Source organism: Heliangelus exortis, chromosome 15 (genome assembly GCF_036169615.1).
Source record: "Heliangelus exortis chromosome 15, bHelExo1.hap1, whole genome shotgun sequence".
Taxonomy (NCBI): domain Eukaryota; kingdom Metazoa; phylum Chordata; class Aves; order Apodiformes; family Trochilidae; genus Heliangelus; species Heliangelus exortis.
The window spans coordinates 17,282,379-17,308,364 of record NC_092436.1 but is presented as its reverse complement, the minus strand read 5'-3'; the positions used below and the strand labels follow the sequence as shown (position 1 = coordinate 17,308,364).

Below are 25,986 nucleotides of genomic sequence, written 5' to 3'. Positions count from 1 at the left end.
CAGTGCTCCAATCTTGCTGCCTTTAGACTTGGCTGGCCTTGTTCAGTGCTTCTGCTCCTGACCCAGCTAACCTCCTCCTTTGGCTGCTCGAGAGTGAGCTGAGCATGCATTCGGAAGCTCACCTTTTATAGGGCCCCCAATCCTGCTCATGCACAGCTGGGGTCAGCCCTACTTGGGCACAGGTGGGCTTAACACAAGCTCATGCCTCCCACCTCATAATTAGCAACACCTGATTGCCTCATTTCACAACAGACACAGTGCAGCAACTTGCTAGGAGAAGTAGTGGCTCTTTGAAATCTCTGCTGTGCATTTCTTGTACAATGCCAATGATCCCTGCAACACAAGCAGCCTCAGTATCATCATGCCTCTAAGAACCACATTCCAACAGTGCTTTGTGATGAGTGGTTATGTTCAGCTTCACAGTCCTGAAGTGAACACAGTGAGCAGAGCTTGGACCATACTGCCAAAAACTGCAAGCAACGCCCTGAAAGATTCACTGCTGATGTTCAAGGAGCTTTTTTTGGGTCAACCTCTGCATAGCCCTGTTCTGGGAATCTGGCTTTTCTCAATAAGGTAGGCTGGACAGGCTAATTCAATAGAAACTGCAGGAATACCACACCAGGGAAACACTCATCCAAAAGCCAAGATGTGACACAAGAAGGGCAAACATGTAGAAATCCAAGTAGTGGCTCTCTATATTTTTATGATGGAAGGACTCAGCTGACAGTGCTGAGTTAGCCCAAAGCTCAGCAATACCCAAAGCCATATACTTTAATTCCTGAAATAAATGTGTTTACTTGGGGCTAGATTTCTCCAAGAAACATTTCCTGTATTCTAAGTAATAAGTAACAGAAATTGAATACAGGTACGTGCTGCAAACTGGCCCTCTCTTGCCCTTTATTGTGAAACTCTTTTAGAACCACTGAGTAGCATTTATTCTACAATACATTCACAGTGCCACTTACAATAAACTCCCATCAAAGTTTACTATTGGCAATGGATATTATCTGCTCATGAAAATTTCTAAAAGCTGTATAATTATTTCCGTATTTTAATTAGAAATAGACTTATTTATTCTTTGTGTGCAGATTCTTCCCTTGATTTTATAGTCAAACAGCAGAAAACAGTTCAATATCAAAATAATTCAGTATCAAAATCTCCCCCACTTAAGAGTTTCAAACCTTCATCTTGCCAGGAAAAAAATTTGTCACCCTGACATTTAAAAGCTCTTCTTAGTACTGCCCTCCTATAAGCCCATTTTCCCAGGCTTACTGCTCTGCTAAGGGCATAAGAAAAGATAGAAAGCTTTTACCATTGAAAAAGCTTGGTGAAAAATATTCTGAAACATTGCTTTCCCATATCAACTTTTTTTTTTTTTTTTCTTTCCTGTTACTGTAACATTTTTTAAATTACCAAAATCTTAGTAGTACCAAGCGAGTATGCTCCAACCAGACACAGCCTGCCACTTCGTGTTGCTTACTGCTACTGCCATGAAGAGATAGGGTAGTTGTCACAAGTTTTCCAAACAGCACCCACTATGATTTACAATAAAACCTTAGGTTGCATTTGTCAGAGCCTGTATCCAAAAGGAATTCATGCTCAGGCTTAATCTATTGCATCAGCTTATCCACATTTTCTCCTGAAGAAATCTTTCCAAGCTGCTGTTAAAGACAGCATTAATCAGGAGACTTTCATGTGGTCTAGCACTTGCTCTATTAATAGTCCCTGTTGTAACAGGGACTTGTGTCCCTATTACAATATCTACAATTATTTTTGTCACAACATTTGGACACTTCATGTAGAAAATGGAGGAATTCAAGACCATGTGAAATGTCAGGCCACAAAAAAAGAGAATATTCCCATTCCAGCATTCCCCTATATTAATTTTAAAGATAAATTGGAAAGGGTTGAGGAGTAACTTCATTTCTTGTGTCTAAAAGTGTCCAACATGCCTCAAAAACATGCTTTTAAGGTGGAAGAACTCTGAGACAGTACAATAAATCTGCAAAGTGATAACCCCAGAAACAGCCAACACTGCTGCTATCATATTAGCTCATACATGTCAGCAAGTCACCAGGGGATGAGCAGTGCAGGTGCTCAAGCAGCTGAACAGCACTGAAAGGCAAAGACTCCTCTCCCTCTGGGTGTTTGAACACTTACTCTTGCTGGCATGGTTAATCTGTGACTCAAAAGGGAGCAATGTGGCTGCCAAATCTAGACTGAGAATGGGAACTGGCATGTTTAAACTGACTGTTAAAAGCTTTAGGAGCCTGAAATATTAACTTGGTTCAACTTGCATCACACCCTTACCCTTAATGCTGCAAAAATTCTAATGTGTTTCTAGCAGCAAGTTGGCTCAAGATTTTGTTGCATTTTTCTCAACAACTCACAGGTCACTGGTCTGTGTCTCAAAGCAACAGCCACCTGATCCAATGAACCACCCTGGATACACATCTATTAATCTATTCCTTATCAAGGAAAAATGGCTAAATTTCTGAGTGAAATGTCTCCTCTAAGTCACTTCCAACCAGAATTATTTTATGATTCTGTGATATTCCTGAAAGAGAACGAATGGCTACAGATAACACTTGTGATACTTTTATAGCAAAATCATAGGGACTGTCTAACTAATTCTGACAGTCAGAATTTTTTGTTAATGCTTTAGATCCCAACATGTAGTGTTCCTGTAAGCAGTCCATCAACCCATTCCTTGATACCAGCTCACGTAAAGGTGAGACTGGCTCCTGATCTGAGATTGGTTGCACAAATCAAAGAACACCCATGACTTTTCTGACAACTTGCCAGAGGTGAAATCATCTCTGAATGCAAACTTTGCTATTTGAAATGAAGCTTGACAACTAACAGTGAATTATAGCTGGGAAAGGTAGATTTTCTGAAACAAAACACCATCTATTGATTACACAACTGAAGTAAACAACAATACAAAAAAGCCATTCCTCTCTAAAATTCACAAACTTAACTGGCTTCTCAAGATGTGTGTTCTGAGACTGACATTCAGGTAAAAAAGCCTTCTTCCCTGAAAAGCTAAAGTCACAAATGTACGCAAAGTAAGTAACTGAAAATAAACAAGCTTAGTGTGCTGAATACCAAACAGTTGTAAATGTTATGTGATGTGCAAAAATCTACTCCTCCTGTCTATTCCAAAGTCTCCAAAGTTACCTTGAACAGCGCTCAGAATGAGCTGAGAGCATCTCACAGCATTGCTCCTCTGCCTGTGTTTTCGACTCTGGAGCAAGTCCTGTTTTGGTCTTTTGCAGTACCGACTCCCTTGCACAGACCCCAGTGATGTGATGGAACATAGCATCACCAGAAAAAGTAAAAGAACTGTGCTTTGCCCTTGGATGCAGACATGGTCATACTCTGACTAATGTTGAGTGCCCTTAGCACTTTCCATGCTGCCTATAGAAAAAAAAATTAGTCCAGGAGCTAAAGAGGTTGTTCACTGTGGCAAGAGATGAGGACCAAGCACAGCTATGTTGCAAGACTGTTCATAGAAAAGTGCTGCTTCTACCATCCCTTCAGCTGATTCTTCTACTAAATGAACTAAAACCATTCACACTATTTATGCTGTGCTTTCAATACTTAACACAGTGGGGTATGAGATTTCAGCTACTGGTGTGGCAACAAAGTGCGTGCTAATATTAAAGGCTCTGAAATGGTTTTGAGAGCGGCTGCATGTTTTCCCAGGAAAAGCTGACTCACTGCCAACTTGCTGGCTGTTATATCTCTTTTCATTTCACCTCGTTTTGATTCTAACGATGCCAACAGTGTGTTAGAGTGTAGGTGTGCACAAAAATGCATTTCTGGTACATATAAATAGCCTCTAGCATCTCTGGAAATAGAGCACTGAAAATTTTTCTTACAGGTAACTCAGATCGTATGTTATAGAAAGTGCTAAAACAGACTAACACAAACATCAGACCCCCCCCTTTTCTCTCTGATGGCTTTTAAAAATTATTTTCATTTTCATTACAGCCGATCAAAGCATGCACAGTTAACTTCCCATATTATCTTTTCATTTTCTGGTATTTCTGCTTAACTACTGTGCCTTTGTCCCACATTTTGCCATATTAACTTCCCACCTAGGTGATGGTACAGAAAATTTAATCTAGGTGAAGTACCTCAAGTTCATCCCCAACCTCTACCACTTCTTTTTCTATGTACGTTTTGCTTCAACACTTGGACTGTGATTTCTCTGGATTTTGCAGGACAACACTAAAGGGAGAGGTAAAGTCTTTAAGTACACACTGTTGCTAGCTTAAAACTTCCCCAAGTGTGTTGCACAGTGTACACGCAGACCAAAGTAAGACATAACATCCTTGACAATAATCTGCTGCTGCACACAGCAGGGTCCACAGCTTTCTTTTTTGTTACACAGAGCTAACTACATGGTATTCAAATTGTGACAGCCAGATGTAACCTGTGGAGACTATTTTCACCACAAACGTTAATGAAGTTGTCACTTACAAGTTCTTCACATCAATGATTCCTCGAAAGGCCTTTCTAGGGATTCCTTTTATCTGGTTTTCACTTAGGTCTCTGAATAAAAGAAGAAAAAAGAACAACAACATTGTGTTAACAAAGAGAACAGATTTCTCCAATACATGTGAGATAATGTAATATAAACATGCTTAGAAAAGTAGGTATTTCCAGATTTGTTACACCACATGATGATTTCTATTTTCTTTATCTCCTCCAGCGGTCTGTGGCATGAGCTGAAATAACTCTCCAAGAAAAACCACCAGAACTCATGATACAAATGACATAACTTCCAGAAAACATCACTCAAATGTGCTCATGATGCGGGCACAATGCCATGATTCACTGTCAGAGTACCTGCAGCCAAATCTTGCACCTTAAAATTGCAACCCTGTAGTGTAAATGTAATTTTGTCACCTGTTTGCTTACTGGCTGCAAGAATACTTGGCTGCCTCTGCTCAGGCTATGGCTCCTTAATTGAAATTAATATTCATTAAAAACATGACAGTCATTCTCTTGTAAGAGTTTTGTAAATTTACAGTCAAAAAATCTTGATCCACAGCATCAAAAGAAAAACACTATTCTGTGTCTCAATGCGAAAGACATAATTTCAATTTTGTTTAAAAAAACAAATGAAAAACAATTGAAAACAGCTATTTTTCTAGTACTTAAAACATTAAGAAATGTATCAGTTTAAATTACTACAACTGCACTGTGAGTGCAGTAGAGCAATAAGAATTGCAAGTTATGCTTTTCTGTTCTGCATCCTGCTCCTTTTCCCTTTCATTCACTACAAATACTCCCACTAGATTTTCCCAAGCTTGCACTTCTCTACCTGTGACAGTGTAGGCAGGCAGGAAGTCACAGGGAATGGGAAGGAAATGGATACAAAGTCAGAGTGCTGCATGATTTCAGACTAAGGAGAGTTCTTTGCTTGTGCCCTGTCAGCATGGAAGAGAGCACTGTGGTTCAGAGTACCGAGTAGGGGCAGAGGAAAGAAATGTAGGAAGATGAAAGGTAGAAGAGTGAGAAAGAAAAATAGAAGAAATAAGTTAATGGAAAGCACAGGGATAGCTGGGGAACAGGACAAAGAAAGATGATGCCAGAGCACAGGAGATAAAAGAGTGCATTGAGTGTGTCTGTGTCCCTACGTTAGAGAAGACCAAGACATTGCCCCATTTTCAGAAAGAAACCCTGGCTTTCTAATGATTATTAAGACTGAATGGCAGTCATCTGTACTCACCACCAGATACATTTCCTAAGTACATTTTGTATTGCAGCAAGCTTCCTTTCTAGTCTCCACCAAATTGGCTTTATCAAATGAGAGGCCAGAAATCAAAGCCTGTCACAAAAGCCCACAGTGACATTGCAGGTCAAGTGTGTCACACAGGGCTTTCTTCTGCTTTCCATCAGGCAGATAGAAAACAAAAAAGGGGACGTTGTCCTTGTCATGAGACTAATTCAATTTGTACCAGTCATGCAGTCTACACCAAATTCTCAAAGTAGCCACAATGGTCCATTTAGGCCATCACAAACGAATATGTGCTGCTGGATACAGGTATCTTTTTCAAGACAGATTAAAATTCTTCATAACCTTCACAATTTGTTTAACAGTGATCACTTCCAAAACATACACTTAAAAAAATCCTCGCCCTAATAGGCAATGTTAGAGACCTGACCAAAAGTGTTTGACCTACAGACAACCCAAAATGTGCCAGTGCATCAACACCACCCTCCTTCACAAAGGTTCCTCTGTACAGAAAGCAGCAAGTCCAACACCTATGGAAACACTTTCATTAGCATCCTGACAAAACAAGTGTGTTGAGCTAAACCAACGGTAAATAAAAACACTCAAGTTTCATCCACTTCAATTTACCACACAGCTTTCAAGCAGAGTAAATGGCACAGAGATTCTGCAAGAAGCCACTGCCTAGATAGCGTTCAGTGTCTTAGAAAGTGTCCCCTGGCCTCCTCACAGTTGTCCTATCTGGTGGACACATGCTTGAAAGGGCCTCAGCAGCAGATCAGAGAGAAACCCACTAGGTGAAAAGCATTGCAGGGAATCATACCAGGTATGTTCAACCAACAACTTCTGCAGCCAGCAGAACTTTGACATCAAGTTTGCATAGAGCAGAGATGCAGGAGCTAGCAGCCTCCAGCTCACATGTGGTCATATCTCACAGTGCAGTAAACCATACATTAGTCTAGCCCAGACTCAAACAAGAATTAGCACAAGTCAATAGTTTTGGGTTTTTTTAGTGCTTATTGTAATTGAACTAAAATGATCTGGACACACATTAACTCACCCTGCAAGTATAATGTTGCTTTCCTGATCTTCAAATAAATACCAATTGCAAGATCCTTACTGACAAAAGGATTGGAAAAAAAAAAACAAACATTCAAAACTGCTGACATTTCCTAAGTGCCTCTGCAATCTCTGCTATAATGATGGTTTTAGCTTCCTTCCTTCTCTAATGCTGAGCTTTGCATCCTGAGTGAAATTTCAACTAACATACATAGAATGAGAGTCTTTTTACTTGAACTTCGGTTCAAAACAAAAGATAGCTATTTCAATAAAGCTGTTCAACTACAGTGCTACCTAAAATATCATGTATTATATGGAAATGAAAACTGACAAGAAATATGCTTAGATATTCTCCCTTTTCAAAAACACAAGAAACGAAGTCCCCCCCAAAATCCCTTTCCCTTTCCCTTCCCCTTTTGGAAACCACCAGTGAATTTCCAACTCTTTTTGGCATACAAATTTCAAAATTTAAAAAGACTACTTTTAAACAAAAAACTGCCTGAAAAGCAGCTTGGTTAAGAAGTATTTATTTTGGTTGAACTCTACTCTCTCATTATTTCCTCTGCTCAAATGAGCTAAATGAAAGATCACAATTCTGTAATCCAAAGAACTAGCCTTGCCTTTTATCTCAAAAAAGTTCAATATGAAGGTTTGAACTGGTCACCAAGAGCAAATGCTTCGCAGCCAGACATGTATCTGTCTGTATGTTACTCTATGTTGATCACAGAACAGTAAACTCACAGCTAACTGCTAATACACAGAGCAAACAGTCAGTTAAAAAGAAGGAAAATCCAGAATAATTAATCTGATTGCTGCAAGTACCTTCTAGTTTATCCACAATTCAATCACTACTTGGCGTAAGAAAAAAGAAATCACACAGAAGTCTTACATCAGCTGATACAGAACTGTAAGGCAGGCACTGGTTGATTCAACTGTATATGGCTTGGCAGCATAAAACAGCCAATTGTTTCTCCTCCCTTTCTGCCACAATCATGCGGGAAAGCTTTACTTTGCAAAGCAAACAACAGAAAGGTATGAAAGCTGGTTTTTAAAAGGGTGACAACAGCCACCAGTGCTAATAAGTATTTTAATCCCTTGCTTCACTCCAGCTACAGAACATGCAGCTGAAAAAAATGAAATTTTGTTAATCTATGTTAGTAGATTATTTACATTTTTACCAAATACAATTTTGAGTTAAGAACACTTCAGTCTTATGCATTTACCAAAATAAAATACACTAAAAAGTTAGACGGTTTGGTCACTAATAAAGTTTAGTGACTGTTCTTTAACCCATTTCCTTACAAAAAAATAGGCTGAGCTACTCTGCAAAAGGTCACATACTTAACCCAACCTGGCCACTGCAATTTGTCTCATTAGAATTGGTTTTAATTTATACAGTATGTTACACAGAAAACCTATCCTACAATATTTTACTGATTTAAAGAAAACAATTAAGTTAAAGAGTAACAGATGGGGAAAAATTAGAAAGTATAATCCAAAGAGAACAGGTATCTCTAAGTAACATAATAAAAGATAAGCAAAAGTCTGTGAATCGAGGAGTGATGCAAGTCAGCTTTTTCACAGCGCAAGAGCTGGAGGAAAGAATTTCTACAGATAGTGAAAGGAAAGGGCAAATGGACCAATGCTTATCAAGGAAGAGTTTGCAAGATAAAATGGAGCAATGAGATAGAAAACCAAAGGAAATCCATAGCGAGAAAAAGCAGTGTACTCAACCATAAGTGCAACAATTCCATCAAAGAACATTAATATTCTCAGTGTCTTTTTATTTAATTAATGGCCTGACACTCCCAAGGTACTTTGTTGTCTCACAGAGTTTCTATTAGAATCCACAACAGCTTGGAATATCTCAAATGTGCTTAACTTCAAGCATGGCATAACCAGAATCCTAAAACCATCAGCAGAATAGCTACAGCATCAACTCCCTTCCAGTTGCTAGAATTTGGTTACTTTGAGCCTTATAAATACGCAGGGGAAATTCAATATATTTATCATCCTCCAGGTGGGAAATACATTGAACAATTCAGGCCACTGCAGTAGCAACAGGAACAAGGTGTGGCAAGGCTGACACTCCCATCAGCACCTCAGTACTCAGGAGGAGCCCTTACACAATGTTTTTTCTCTGTGCTCAGTGTGTTCTTAGGGTACTTACCATAAAGAGCAGTTGTAGCTCTGTCTAGAAGGATAAATGGTTAAGTGTTGCTGCCCGCAGGCTACAAGGCAAGAGCTTAAGCACAACAGTATTGTACAATTTTTAGTCTGTGGAAACTTAGCATCACTGATAATTTTCTCAAAATTCTTGTTCCTGCTGCAATAAAAGTATAGACGTTGAAAGCATCAGAGTTCTGCAAAATAAGAGCCGGTCCTACAGGTGTTTTATCCCCTGAGCATGCAAGGTGATTGTGTTTTCGCTAAATATAATACAGCTGGCTCTCCATTCATGCCACTGACAAACTCTGGTCTGGTTTGGTTTAAGGGAAGGAATTTAGCTCAAAAATTCTGATTAAAGCCATCCTCATTACTTTCACAGTCAGGCACTGCTGCACAAATACTACTGCAGGCACTGCTGCACGAATATTCAGAAGATAAAAACGAGGATTTCTTTCTTGATCTGGTTTTATTGTGAGGTCAGAGATGCTAACCCTATACATTCCAATATTCATTCACACAGTCTAATTAAGCCAAGTTACGCTCACAAACTCTGCTTCTGAAAAGCAAGACAATGAACAGAGGCTGAGCTGTGTAAGGGTATTTGCTAACAGTCAAGTAGATAATTATTTTAGCATCATCTTCTACCTCCTCCAAGGCCAAATTGCAACCTATCTGATAATAAAGACCCTTCAAAAAACATGACCTTCATGGACTTGGATAGATTTATGGCTTATGTCCTGACACAACTACAGGGATCACTCAGTACATGGTAAAATCTTTCTAAATGTTTCAAAGGACAGAGGCTATAAAGTTGCACATGCTTCATAAATTTTTTTTAAACTTTCTTAGTCACCTCAAAAAAACAAATAAAAACAACAAACAAAAAAACCCCAAACAAACAAAAAAACCCAAAATGCAAACAAAAAAAACCCACAAAAAGACCCCACTGTTTCACAAAATTAGACACAGTGCTACATTTGGCTGCCAAGGCACCCAACAGGAAACCAGAAAAAAATACACAAGCACATCTCTCACAAGATTAGTAACTAGTTTTATATAATTTTAAATGAACTGTAAAAATAACCTATGTGTCAATGCCCATTTAAATGCAACATTTACCCTTCTGACTTTTATGATTCTTTTCCCCTCCTCCTGCCATTTCCATAATGCTGACCAAATACTCATCAGACAGCACTTAGGTGACTCTTACTTTAAACCAACCATCTTGACACAGATCAGAGTTTTCATTTTAGAAAGAAGCATCTGTTTTGTCTTTTGGAACATAAGCATAAGAATAAAATTTTACCACCATGTCTTTGTACTTTGGATATGTCTAAGAGGAGAAACTGGAAAGTTATTGACAGTAGACACAGACTGGAAGTGAAGACCCCTCAATAAATCAGCCTCTGGCTAATAAATGACAATATGGATTCTTTCTTATCAGTATTTAACATAGGTCTTCAGTTCTTTACAGAACAGTGAAAACATAATTGATCCTTTTATAGAGAGGGCAATGAGACACAATAAGACACAGTGTATGTGACTCCAGTAAAGTACTCAAACAGGGCGAGGGAAGAGACCAAAACAACCCCAAAATACACAGGATGTTTGCCATTCTATGCAGTTTGTACACCAAGCCTCACCACTTGTGGATTGACCAGCCAGAAGAGAAGCAGTATGCACAGTTCAGATAATGCTTATGAGAATGATTAATTTTGATAGAAAAATCTCTTTTACTGTATAATTATCTGGAACATTTGCAGCTGGATCACTGACAAAACAAAGTGAACCTGATGTGATCCAATTGTTCCTCTGCAATACCAAATTCTACCAATGCATTTCTATCACACTGCCCTCCAACCAGGTGAGATTACAACAGAGGCACTGAAAATTATTTTGTAGGAACGACATACACCTCAGAGAGGTAGAAGTGGGGCACCGACATCAATGGCAAGAAATTAACCTTCCAAAGATTCCATGATTTTGCAAATACTTGCTTGCTACTAAAACATTGTGATTTCAAGAAGCTCTCTTGACACTTATTAACAGTCATACTTTCTCAAAGGGAAATTCAGCTGTGTGGAGGCTCCTTTAAAGCTGATTCAAAAACCAACCAAAGGAAAACCCAGTAAGTTTTATACTGCTGACCCATTATCTATTTTATACTTCTGTCCATTCAGTTGTATTGGAAAGAAATGCTATACATTTGCAAATTCTAAAAACCAGTAAGCGATGTTACCCTCCTATCTCCACAGACAAATTATGAACCCTTGTTTAAGCCAGCCTGATCGCTTAACTAAAAGATATTTGGAATTTGTTATATCTTTTAAATAATAAGGTTAATTTCTATTTTAAGATATAGTTACGCAAAATCATGAAGTATGAACCATAAGCTAATAAATGGCTGAGTCATTGGATAACTGAACATTCTGGGGGAAAACTCACTCTTGAATGATATTGCTTGACATAACTCTGCCTCTGCTATTGATGAGTATTTTTGTAAGGAAAAATTATTGCACTTCACTGATGCATTTAGAAAAATACCTCCCTGATCAATTGTATTGTACACATAATCATCAGTCAGTAGAATGAAAACAATAGTAATATAGTATTTATGTAATTCAGGCACTGATCTTGTACTTTAGCTATGAAAATAGACTATTTTCATAGGAGTAAGTAGCAATAGCATCTATAAAGATCTAGGCTTTATTTTTTCCAAAGTTCTCCTGAAAGAGGCCAATTATTTCATTTGTTTGCATGATCACTGTGGCTATATTAAAGTAACAAAATTATACAGAATCCATGGATAGCAAAACCTACTAAAAGACATTCAACTTATTCTAGTGAGGCAGAAATGAAATGCAAATTATTTGAATGCACTGCAATGAGAAAGCCAACATTCTGGATATAGCTAAGCCCAGTTATCAAGAGGCTATTATTCTGTGGTAAAAAGTATACCAGTGTTAAAGGGGCACATTGTTGCTCTGTCTGTAATAGAAGTTTTAAAAATAAATCATAATATTGGATCAGTAATATCAATTACAGTGAGATTCAGCAGTCTGTACTCCATGAACAGTTACTGAAGCCAGAGATAAAAGGACAAGAGAGATCAATGCATCTTGTCCCTTTTTTTCTTTTACATAATTTTAGCTTCTGCTTTTCTTCAACAACTTAGCTTTATATATCTTTTCTACTATGAACTGTACAGTCTGTGAAAGCCTCTGTGAAACACTGTGGATACTGCTCAGACTGGTTTGTAGCCTTATTTAATTTTTCCATGTGGATATGACATGTAGATTTATTAGACCAAGATGTAATACCACTAAGTGGTTAACTCTATTGGGGATACTCACGCAAAATGCAACTGTTTAAGTAATAGTAGCTTCTCCTTCATATCATAGGTTGCACAAACCCACAAGCTATTCAGTTATTCCAGAGCAGGCCCTCCCTGGCCATTACAGCAGAATGATGCCTACAAACCTCATCCTCTACCAAACCTACACATACAAGAAAAGATTCACTGAAGCTTAACCAATTCATTTCTTAATTTCTTTTTTTCTTTTTTTCAATGACTATCCAAACAGGCAAAGCAGCTTCAAGCTTACCACTTCATGCACAGAGCTCATCATTCAACAGTACTATGATTTTTAAAAATGCATCTGAAGTGGAAGATAGGAGTGTTAAATTAAAAAAAAAAATAAAAATAAAGTATGCTAGTAGAATAAACATGCGAATATAACATAAACCTAAACCTAAATTACCTGTCTCCTAACATGCATACAAAATGGTAAGTTCCTCCAAAAAAGAGGATTGTAATCATGTCATTCAGCCTACTGAGCTTTTTGTTATTTTGATGCCTTGGTAGATAACCTACAAAGGAGCTAAAACTTTATTGAACACGGAGCTAAAATCAAGACAATTCACAAGAAGTAACCGTAGGACTTCACGGGCACTTTCAACAAAGCCTGGCCCTAATACATCACAAGCTGAGTTAAGTTTCCCTAAAGCCAACCAATCACAGCACAATGAAAACTGCCCAGATTCTACTTCACATGTTTTTATCCCCAAACACACAAAATACTCATAGAGAGAGGTGGGCATGTGTGAATTGTTCCCTCAAAGATTCTTGAGGCATATTTTCAGCTTTATTTCTGAAGAAGATATGGAAACAAGGGCACTACTTTGATTCATCAGCAAATGGCTTGCTTCAGCGATCTGCACGAGGACTTATTTGCATAAAGCCACTTCCAAAAATGAACTCAGCTTTCTTCTGACTCACTGTCAAGCATGTTGCTGACTTTCAAATTGACAATGTCAACTCAGAAAATCAAATTAAATGTAAAAAAGGTGACAGCTGACCGAGGAGAGGGAAAGAGGGCCTCCTGCAAAAGAGATTCCGAAGTAAAGCAGCAAGAAGTCTACACATTGCTGTTTCATAGCTGAAGCTCTCTCAAATCAAATAATATCAAATTCCAGAGGGATCTGATTTCAGCACTGCTGGGAAGGATGATGACTTTCTCTTAGAGTTCACTACAGCTATGCTAGTCTGCAGAAGAAACCATGCCTGACAGCAACACTTGGCTTTCAACTATCCCAAATCTAAGTTTCCTCGATTTATGACACATCTGTTCAACTACTTCAGCAATCTTTTGAAAAAACAGATAAAGGATGACATGTTTGTAGCACTAAATACAAAATCATTGAAAGACTTTGATGGTAAAAATGCTTTGCTTTACTTTCAAAATACAGCTTGTCACTTAGAAAAAATACATACAAATGCAAAGGGAGAGAGAACTCACATGACCCAGACAGTGAAAACCTCTGTACTTGCAGCTTTAGGTGATGTATTAAAGGACAACAACCAATGCAAGGGATAATGGAAGCTCACTGGTTCTCCCCTGCTCTCAGGCACTGATTTGAATAGGAAATTGGCAGCCAGAATGTTTTTTTTAAATAAAGTCAATGAACACTAACAAGGTTGAAAAAAAATACTAAAAAAAAAACCAATACAACAACTCAAAAGTAAACTGATTGCCCAAGAAAACTGAAACTAAACACAGCTCCAAGTGTTTGTTCTCCATTACACATTTACATACAACTTAAAAACGACTTCACCTTAAATCTTGGATTTGATACTATCAGATTCAAAACTTTTTCATATGACACAAGGAGTTCTATCTTATCAGAAAACCAAATTTAACTTCATTGTAAAATTTTAAAGTTTACATTGTGATATTATTTATTCCCATCATTACTTACAGATGTACTTACAGGAAACCAACAATCAAAAGGCAGAAACTAAGAAATCAGACAAAAAATTAAAACAATTTCTGCATTGCAGTTTTGTACACAAAGGAGTTATTTTTGTTCTAGAATATATTGCTTGGTGGAATCTGTCTATCCCATCTCAGATGCAATCACTTGCCCTTTCTTTGAGCACCTAATTTCTGGAAACTCAAAACACTGGGGATCTGTATCTAACCCAGGAAAGTGGTTTTCTAACTAAACCTATCCCACTCTATTAAATTTATATGATTATTCTATAGGTTATACACAAGTATAACACATATGGTTCCAATGTTGCCTGCACTCTTTCTCCACTCTTTCTAAATCATGGAATATAATAAGATATAAAAGAAGAAAGGCAAAACAAATACTAAGTGGTAGGGTTGGGATGCCTTACCAACACTACCAAAAACAGTAACACAGAGCAAGTATAGTTTTACATCCATTAAGTATTTTGAATTTTCACGTGTAACATCCATGCTTTAATTACTAATTTTACATGACCTGCAGTTACTTCGCCATATGCGAAACATATTTGCAAATATTAAATACGCCAAATGTAAACCTTCTGCAGAAGGTTCTAGATTAATAAAAATATTAAAAATAAAAAAAACCTGTAAAATAATAATTAAATAAATAGAATAAAAAAAATTAAAAAAACAGTAAATGCTGAAATGCTGATACTGGCTATCAGAATTCATTGTAAGACAGAGGGGAATATTCTTTCAGCTTTTCCATCATGCCTGGTAAGAAGAAATACTCTAATCAGGTTAAAATCACATCACAGGTAATCACAGAAGCCAAACAGATCCAAGGTTTTTTGTTTTTCTCTATCTCCCTAAGCAAATCCTGCACACACAGGAGCTCCCTGCACTGGGAGTTTCTGTGTATCCCTGACTTCCACAAGGCAAGCATCTTTGCTTAGGTAACATAAAATTTCAGAGCACATAGTTAATGTTCAAATGGCAGAATATATTGATTCTCTTCCCATCCCCTAGTATATCTTAAGTTTACCCAGAAGACTATTTTATTTAATTAACTTGGTGCTTTATTAATATAAATATTCCACTATTGATCATATGAGAAAGCTAACGCACGTTTGAGTCAGGCATACATCAGATCCATTTAGTAGAGCTCCACTTAGAAGAGTAGTTGGCTCTAAATCAAGGTAAATGGTAGCAAGTGCTCCTTTGGGATGACAGGGCTTAGCTGAATCTATAACATTTTTACAGAGCTAGTTTTTTTTAAAAGCAGAAAGCATATGGAAATTAGATATGAAAATGGTCTCTCCTTGCACGTATCAATTAAGCATGTCAATACCTTAATTAAATTGCTCAACTTAATGAGATTTATACCAATGAATATGTTTTATAGTTATAATAGCTTTTTTGGCTACAGTTCAAGTTGTCAAATAAATTGTGAAAAGAGGATTAAAAAAGTAGTAATTGACATTCTGAACTGAAGCCAGTATTTTTTTCTCTCATTTTTTTCTTTCATTCATGTGATTTTGGAGAACATACAAATACAGTAATGAACTCTGTAATAGCTTTGCTTTTAAAAATGTCTTTCTTTTCCAGTTCTAATCCTTCTTATCAAATTCTCTAAGTAGCGCACCATTTGAATTAAGAAGCACTTCAACATAAATTATTTTAGGCTTTTTTTCTCTTTGAGGCTCACTATTATGCTTTTCATCCAAGTAAAAAAGAAGGAAAAGCTTCCTATCCAGACATGTAGGTACTGTAGAGTGTTCTGTATCAGACTGTGTTAGCATAGTGTATAGAGGTGCATGGATTTTTCCACACCAGAAATTGGGAATTCAGTTCCTAAGCTGGTCTTGCTTCAATATTCATCCACCAACTTCAGCCAAACACCACTTTCCAAAATCTAAACCACAACAGAGGAAGTTGTGCAGAAGTGTCAGAAAATGTATTTTGGACAAGAAGCATTTCCAGTCCTTCAATGTTTCACAGTGCTGTAACTTGCTAATGCAAGTATTATTTAAATAAGTAAACGAATATTTTTTTAAAATTACCTAGTACTATTAACACATCTCCCTCTCAGAAAAACAAAGTTATTTAATTTGTAACGTACAACTTCAGGTCACACTGGCCTCACTAGCTTCCCAGTGAAAGGTGAATTTAGTAGAAACACCTAATATATTGGAAACTTCAGCATAATGAATCCATATTTTGCCAACTCAGAAGTACAAAATATACAACCCAGCCTTAAAAGAACCAAAATAAATGTCTCCTGCAGTATGGACAACACTCATCTAGGGTTAAAGTGTTGTACAACACCTTTCCTGGCATAAATTACTGATTTCATGCTAAAATAATGTTGCAACCTTTACAAAGTCATTGTCTCAATGACTCAGTTCTTTAGATATCTGAAGGGAGCTGGGTTTTTTTCTAGGTGGGAAGTCCCTAACTCCTATGTACAAACATGTAGGTATTCTCAAGTGAGAAGTGTTACACAAGTGCCCTCCTTGTGAGTGCTGGCAGACTCCCTCAGCAGGACTGCCAAGTGACCAGAGAACACAAAGTGCCTTTTCCTGTGCCAAAAAGAGACTAAGTAAAAAGTTCTGTTTGTGATTCTCCTCATAGCCTGGTAACAAATACCAGAAAAACTGAAGGTAACAAAAATCATCTCAGGGGGGCTTCACATACGAAAAACCTAACTAAAATAAGAGCATTTATTTTTCCCTTTCATCTTGTCTTGCAGCTGAACATCCTACTGAATTTTATTAGAAAAATAATGTCCAGCTCAAACCTTTGTATAATTTAAATTGCTACATATTACACTCCAGCTTCAAGGTCTTTGCCTGAAAATATTTCAAACAAGTATTTTATGGTCATTCTGTGACCTGGACAGGTTGCTGTAAAAAGCCTTAGTAAACTATAATTAAAATCCAAGTATGGCTTTACAATGGTCATTCAGCACCAAAGAACTGTAGCATTTATATGCTTTTTATGTCAATCAGCACCTTCTGATCATCTATTCCAGATCTGCGCCACTTTGAAGTTGACAATTGTATGGTAAATGATACACTTAAAAACAGTGAGAGACTCACACAACTGCTTTGACTTTTTTTCTGATCCTTATTGGTTTTCTATAATGCAAATCTAATTCTTCTCCTTTGTCAATCCATTAAATTGAATTATTTAGCTGAATTCCATGGCAGCATTTTCTGTGACAGTGAAGGATAAACTCCTTCATATATATCATCTTGTTATGTTATAAGTTCTAAGAAGGATGGCTGAAATGTCAGGAAGAAAGAGAACTAATTATTTATTGAAGCCTCATCCTACCTTTCGCCACTATTTTTACAAATATTGAAGATTTAAACTGACTTTCAGTTAATTAACACAAGCAGACCTTGCTGTCTTTCAGACACTGTTTCTCATATACTAAATTGCCATTGTTTAAATAAAACAGAAAATAAGATATTGTTTGACTAGGGTGTTTACTTAATATAGTGGAACTTCAACTCATTGTTTACTGTTGAAATTACATTATTATTCCATATAGATTGTTCAGTTACATTCTGAACATCACAGCTAATCGTTTCAGTGTAGCTTTTTATCCTTTTACTAGTAGTCAACAGCTAAGGCCAAGGAAACTCCAAAAGTAAATTCATTGTAAATTTCTGAATTTGTATCTAATGCAATTACAGTTCAGGAAAAAAAAAAATCCATTCCAGGCAGCTGGTGGCATAAAGATGATGTTGTAACACAAAAAAGACAAAGCTTCTCCACTTGATTTATCAGCTGTGACCTCTCCATTAGCAGTCTCTTCACTGCAGTGTGTGTGTGCATTTGTCCATACCCACCACAGCTTCACACCTGACCAGAAACCAGAGAGCAGGGTCTTAGAATTGCTGTCTGATACTGCCCATGATTGCAAGGTGAGTCTGCTTCCTCTGCAAATGAAGAGCAGCTTTGTGATACTCTGCTTGCTTAGTTAAATTCAAAATTTGGCAAATGAGACACCTATCATTAGATTTGTCAATAGCAGCAATAATTTATGTGCTGTACCATTGCCGAAGGCTTTGGGCTAGGGAATGAAAAAAACACATATATTTGCATATCATGGAATTCATACTTCTTAAGAAAAAAAGTCCATTCTTTTCTTTAGTGATTGACTTCAAGCATAGCACACCATTTTTAATGCAGCTTCTGAAACTAAAATAATGCCGACTGTGTTCTTTTCTCAGTACCCAGAATTGCTTTTTGTTTTTATCCTTTCTTTTTCTACACTGATGGGACTAAATTGGTTTGTTATTCCCTGACATCTTCATGAGGTATCTCCTCTCTGTCATATATGCCTGCATCTAATTCTCATGGTCATTTGTGACACTGCACATAAAAGGGCAATATTTTTAACTTAAATAAAAAAAACTACTACAGTTTTACTTCTGACTCCATTTAAGACTAAATTTCATTTTACATAAAAATGCTGACAGATGTGACATCTCTGTCTTGCTATTAGGTGGTACCAGTATCTAAGTGACTATCAGAACTTGAATTTTCAAGCTTTTCTTAGGTCAGAACCCAAGAAAAAAAGAAATGGAATACAAAAAAGACGGTTTATATGAAACTTTTAAACAGGTATTTATTTCTCCAGTTTTTAATCCACTAAAAAGGAAAAGAGGCACTAGTTTCAGTGTAGCCAATATTAGGAAGCAAAGCTGAAAGCCCCTTTATAATTACCAAAGTGTTTCACATTTCCAGAATAATGGGAAGGAATTTGGTTATGACAGAGTAAAATTAATTTTTCTTCATAGTATTTGCTCTAAACCAACTACACAATTTTTTTATATAATATGCTGTGTTTTTCTTGGAAAAAGATGTACAGAGAGGAATATGTACTCAAAGAAAAGGAGAACATCTAATCAAAAGACCTTATGCAAGAACAAACCCACAGTCATTTTAATAGAAAAATCATATTACACTACTTGAATGCTTGTCTAATTATACCTATTCATTTGTAAGACAGATTTGGTTTTGCCTCAGTATTAATGAGAACTAGGATTTGGGTAGCTGACTCCAAATCACAGAAACTACAGAATCAAAGCTGGAATGCTCTAATGACTACATTTTCTCACTACTAAATAAGCTTTTCTGGACTAAGGGGTTTTTTTGTTTGATTATTTTGGATTTTGTTTTAAATAAAAAAAAAGAAATTACAGAGGTTTTTGTTACTTTTCTTTTTTTTAATTCAAATGACAGACATGACTGCAACATGAAAGTGAACTACTCAGATGTCATAATATTTAATGTTGCAGGCCAGCATCTCAAAGGCTGTATTCTCTGCATATTACAAATTGTAGGACACATGGTTTTGCTTAAACACCAGCATAAACTGTCCTTGGTGCAGAACTGTCAGAAACCTTCTCTGGGTAAGTTCTCCCAGTCCTTCGCCAGTTCACACTAACTTGAAATTGAAAGCATCAGTAATATAACAAAAGCAATACTAACCCACCTCTATTAAAGCATATTCATATTTCTTCAAAAAGAAAATAATACTGTGTTTGCAAGCCACCTCCCAGGGTCTCACTGCCCCCCTGGCTTCCCAGCACACCACGGCTCATGCCACTTAACAACTTTGCTGCTGTAAGCTTGAAATTAAGACCTCAGAAGTAACCCTTCAATTTATAAATGAGGTTAATTTACTTTAAAACCATGTTTGCAACACATTCCAAAATGAATAACTATTCCTCAAATGAAAAAGAACTACTGCTTTAGTTAGTTATTACTTTATGCTTTACAAGATGAAGAGGTATATTTGACTTTTGCAGTATTAAAAACATACTTGATAAGGGTCAATATGTATCTTGTGTATTATTTATATTTAAAATAAAGATGTTTCTTCAAAACTAAGTATGCTGTTATACAGAAAATTGCAGTATTTCAAAGGTTGTTAGCATATAATGCTCTACTATTCTCTCACCTAATTAGTGTTCTGCAGACTGAAATAGAAAATGTAAGTACCAAATAAAACTAATATTTTCTATGTGCTAAAGTAATACTAAATACTTCATTTTTTATTAAATCAGCTAAGATTAAATGAACTGCTGTTCCTTACAGTCAATGTCTATCAGATAAGGTATTGATTTACTGCTGACTGATGTCGAAGTGAAAAAGATTACCCTTCTGGTGGGTCTGGTCACAGTTTGTATGCATTTCTCCATTTATGACACATGTATAACTCCTGCCTACCTGAGCCAAAGTCAAGTTCAATCTGCCATATCAGCACAAGAGTTAACACAGCCCATCTAAAACCTGGATAGTGTTTCTTATTTTCCACTCAAAGGGGAACTCTTAGCATGTGAATGAGTCAGAAATGCAACCCCAGCACTACTCATTGCATTGGAGCTGTGGTATCAGGGTACCTTGAAATTCAACACAACATGTTTTCAACATGCAGTAAGGATGTTACAAAGTACTAGACCAATACATCTAGCAGTTACAGCATCTTTTTTTCCTGAGCTCCTGGTTATGAGCAGAAAAAAATTTCTTTAGATACCTCTGCCAGGACTAAATTAGGAGAGGTCCATTTCCATCCATAAGAAAAGGCATAAGAAAGTGCATGTTATTAAAACCAAGCATTTTCTACTGGGCTGAACTGCCAAGCTCCATGTCAGTGGGGAAGAGGAGGTCAGCATTTGCACTTCCTTCTGTTTCCTCACCCTGTCTTTCACTGTGTTTGTAACATAGCTAATAGCTCTCTCCCCCACATTGCAGCCATAATGCTAGAAACCTCCTCGTTTAAAGATGATTTTTTTAATGTCCTGAGCTTTGCTGAAGAGGAGAGCATGGGTAAAGTTTGACGCTTGAGTGGTGGCAGCTTTTCTTTTCTCTCTCCATTTGATGATGATGAAAGGTATAAATATGAGCCTGTAGGGGGTTCAAAATTGCTTTTTCAGCTTGGTGTTATGACAAAGGTTGCCAAGCCTCATTTCCAAAAGCAAACTTACATTTCTCAAGAAACCGGATGATTTTCAGGTGATTTTACTTTTAAAAACAAGATTTACAAAAACCATCTTTAAAAGGTCCATCCTTTTGCCAATGTGTTCATGGCTAGGTAAAATCTCTGTGGTCACCTTTTCTTTTTTTATTTGCAATCTATTTTATTAAGAAAACAATGTACTTTATGAAGTGCACACCCATCTTTATGGTTTAAATTTGCTGACAATGACAGTGGCTTAGATGAATTTGTTAGCACTATATATTTACCTAGTATTTTAGGATTTAAAAAATTGTTGCTGAAGGTATTGTCTCTAAGAAAATACTATCCAAGAGGAGGCAATAAACAGAAACAATTAATAAAAGTATTATTATATTTAAATAAATTAATAAATATGTAAACAATATCATTAATAAACCTGTAGCTTCCTCTGTCCTTCAGAAGTTAAGACCAGCTGACATGATTCAGTTTGTTCCTTATATCCTTATTATAAGATTATACTGAAGTGTTACCTAGTCAATACCCTCTGAAGCAAATGCAGCTATACAGACATGCATTTTTAATAAACTAAAATTAAATTAGTAAAATTTTATGATCTGAAACACACTAATTAGAAATATGTCATTATATGAAAAACCAGCAAGAACAACAATACACACATGCCCTAGGTGCCTACAAAACTTGCCCCGTTAATAATTCATGTCAGTGGGGAAGAAAATCAAGAAGATTACAAATTCTCTGGTTGAATTCAACTCTGATGACTTAGAAGGAATGCAGTATTTGATTCTCAGTGACCACCATCATGGACTGAAAGCCTGCAGCCTAGAATAAGTAGCTATACAACATAATTGGGCTCAAGGAGTCAAAGAAACCAGCTTATTTCCTTTGCTTATAAAGTTCTATGGGATCTAACCATCCTTGTGTCCTACCACAGAGGAACAAGAACCATATCTAAAAAAACCTACAGGGATGGCTCTCATAGTTCCATTACACATGCTTGGACAGGATCTATGTATTCGCCTCTAGTCATCTTGATCTGCTTCTATGCTTTTCTACATTTGCAGTTTGTCAGGAACAACTTATTCCTCCTTGCCACCTTTGAGTTCCTGCTTATTGGGATGGACCAGTTGAGCTTAGAGATGACAATCCTTGAACCCATACATCATGCTTTTTGAACACTAAATGCCATCCAGAGCCGGTCTAAAAGTTTTTATTAGCTGTACTTTAAAGTACTTTGATGTAAGAGTGCTAAAGAAATATTTTATTGTATTTAACTTCTTGGCAATACCTCCTTATGACAGCAGTAAACTGAACTCCTTATGTGATTAGGCAAACAGTGTATGTCCTCTTATTCATAGAGAAACAGAAATGCTTGTATAGCCAATGAGAAGATGGTAAAAAAGAAGTGGAGGGAAGAAGTGGAACTCCAGCACAGCATAAACTAAGAACTGTTCAAGAGCTGTTCCTTACCTTACTGCAACTAGGAATGCACTGACAGTGCCATGGTACAGCCCAGCACAGCATGGAACAGGGGACATGTTCTCCTCTGTGTGTACGCATCATTTAGTGTACTCTGCACAATGCACTACTGACTGCCCTTCATTACTGCTAATGGAATCTCAAGGTCAACGACCAGTCATAAATGTCCATTCTAAATAAAATGTATTGAAGACACCCTGTCCAATTTCTTTTCCACAGGTTTCTAGTGAGACTAGGAGTGTCAAAAACCCAGCTGACTTTCCAAGATGAACAACATTATCAGACGCATGGATTTAGATTTTAATCTGTTTCAATTACATGCATCCACTGAGATTATATATTTCCTGCAGGCTAGTCACAGTTTGTAACATGTTTTATCAATATTCATTTTCTCTCCCCCATTCTCATAGTATTTCTCCCACGTGGTGGTCTCCTATCATGCATATGTATGAGGCCTCTGGTGGGAGTACTGGTATAACAGTGCTGTAACACCCTTCAACATTTTGCAATTAAAAAAATGTATCTTTTGTATGGTTAGTTTACATTTCTCTCCCTTCTCACACAGAACAGCTGTAAGTCATTAAGAAGAACCCCACAATCCTCATTGGGCAGGATTAATAACATATTTGAATCACAGATAATGGAAAAAGCCAACAATCTGAGAGATAGTAAAACACAAAAAACCTGAAAAAACCTCCACACAAAAGAAAAACCCACCACATTTTTTTTTCTGTTCCCTAACTCTTGTGATCAGAAAGCTGCTACACTGGATAGATTCAGAGCATCAGGAGTGATACAGCAGTGTGTCTTCTGTGCTAAGCATCATGGAAACTTATCCCACTGTCCAGCAAGCACTGATTTTGATGGCATTCAAAACAAACTGCTTACATCTTACTTTTTCTTTTTTTTCCAGAGAGGAACTGGTTTTCTGGAAAAGGAAGAAAGAGGAAGACCAGAACAAAGCTACAAGGTGCCAGGACAGTAGTTCCCTTCAAAAAGAACACCATTTTAATAACAAGTTGGCTTTAAAGTCTGAAAGAAGGAAACGGAGCAGTGGGAAAGCACCTGATTGTAGATCCTCTGATGGAGCACATCAGGCCATACCAGCAGACAGCGAGTTCAAGAACAAATGCAGAGGGGATATCTTACCAGTGCCAGAAGACAAGGTTAGAAGAAAAGACAGGCTTACAAAAGCACTAAACAAAATAAAGAGAAAACAAGAGGCATGTCCTAGAATTACAAAGCAATAAACCAAATGCCATCTGTACATGTGCTGGGATGGTCAACCCGGCTGTAGGCCATTCCTATTCTGACACATTACTTTATGCATCCATAAAAACGGTTTGAGGTTACACGTATACTATCTTCACTCTATAGGATAAGGATGCTTCTGGTCCAGTTCTTTTCGCCCATTTGAAAGCCAAATAGCAGTCTGCTAGCAGAGCTTGCAGCACAGGGTGTGAGAATGCCTTAGAACAGTGACACTAGCTGACAACATGGAAGAGGAAAGCTGTAAATGGATACTGAATTACATATAATCTCGAATTACTCCCAAATGCTCCTCTGTCAAATTCCAGCCCTTCTGACAGATGCTTTAACCAAACAAAATAATGCTTTTCTAGTCATTATCTTCACTACTCATACATTTTTACCCCAACGTCAGTTACTGAAGAGGATGTAATAGAGGTCCAGTTCCAGAACACATAACAACTCAGAGACTAGCACATTTCCTCTTCTAGGCCTTTGATCCTAAGTATAAATACTTGAATTTTTATAACACTAGTCAATTCTGCATTAACATACTATCTTCCTCCACATTATATTCAGAAATCTGACCAGTCTGGGTGATACAGCACCAGTAATTACATATGTACTTATAACTTCCCCAGACCTAAGTTATACCACAGGGATCTACAAGGTTTCTAAACAAGACTGAAACTGCTGTATTTATATTGTAGATCTGCATAGTTCTTTTTAAGATTCCTTTTGTTTTTCCTGTTTTCTTCACTGTAAGAGATACTTCTTTCGACAGTAGAATGTAGCGGAAATTGTAAATATACTGCATTTTAAAATATTGTTAAGCATTTCATACACTGGATGGAAACAGGTTGATACGACAATACAGAAAGGCAATAAGGGTTAATATTATCAAGGTTTTTTCAAGCATATTGCTTGTTTCAAAGTAGCTACATCAGCCAGATGCCAAGCTGATACAATAAACAGCCATGTCAAATCTAATGAATTAAGAAAAAGAGAACCATGTAAAGAAATTTTCACATGAAATCAAGTAATGGCAGGAAAGAAAAACTAAGATATATTAAAATAAGTAAAAAAAAAAAAAAATCCAACATACAAGCTGTAGAGAGATTCTGAACATGAGGACTGTTATATTGCTGCCTTTGTCATACTTATGCATCTCATACTGGTAGGTAAAAAATAATTAATTTTAACATGGAAGCACCGGGACTTGAAAAAAATCCATACACTGAGAAATTTTCCAGATAGAGGATTCATTTTCTGTTGACTGATCAGAACAAATGACAAGATTAACTAAAATTTTATCACAGTGTTTGTTAGAACAACATTTTACATCCAACCACATTGCTGTGTGGTTAATTTTTGCAACAAACAGAACTACAGAGACTTCTTCAATACAGACAAGAAAAGAGCAAAAAAAACATGCCTGGGCTTACAGGTGCTAATGCACTTTAATGACTAATTTTATTTTATTTTTTTAAACAAGGTTAAAGTGAGGTAGGAGCCCAGCTGTGTTGTTAACAGAAGCTAAATGAACCACACCACAACGTAAGTGATGTGATCTGTGTTATTAAGCCCGTGCACAATAAGCCTCTATCAAGAAAAGTGTTAAGTTCACAAAAATTCAGGATTATATTTGCATTTTCAACCCCCCCTTTTTTTCTGAGCGGTTAAAAGTGTAAAGAAAGTACTCAATAAAAAGAGCAGTATAATTTTTTCTGTTTCTCATTAGATGGAGAGGTGGCTTTACTGAATGTTACACTGATGTGTGTTCTGCTAGCTTGGGGTGATTCCCTCTGGGCTTTCTTGACCCAACAACCCCATTACCAGTGTGGCACAACTAAACAGGACATCATTCCCATCACAGCAAGCAAGGCTTAGAATGAAATGCTCAGCAGCAGGACAAATCATACCAATAACAAAATTTCCACCTGGTTTACAAGATGAAAGCAAAATTTAAACTGCTCCAGAATCACAAAAATTCAGTAATATGAGCCTCCACTGAATCTTACAACATTATTAGA

At 36.9% G+C, this 25,986-nt stretch overlaps 1 protein-coding gene across 1 annotated transcript in view; it reads right to left on the bottom strand.

Annotated features, from left to right (window-relative positions):
- The window catches only part of SLIT3 (slit guidance ligand 3), a 433,002-nt gene that overhangs the window by 208,508 nt on the left and 198,508 nt on the right, over positions 1–25,986 (bottom strand). The window contains exon 6 of the mRNA XM_071759292.1: positions 4,489–4,560. Within this exon, the coding sequence (XP_071615393.1) occupies positions 4,489–4,560 (72 nt within the window). The remainder of the gene's footprint in view (positions 1–4,488; positions 4,561–25,986) is intronic.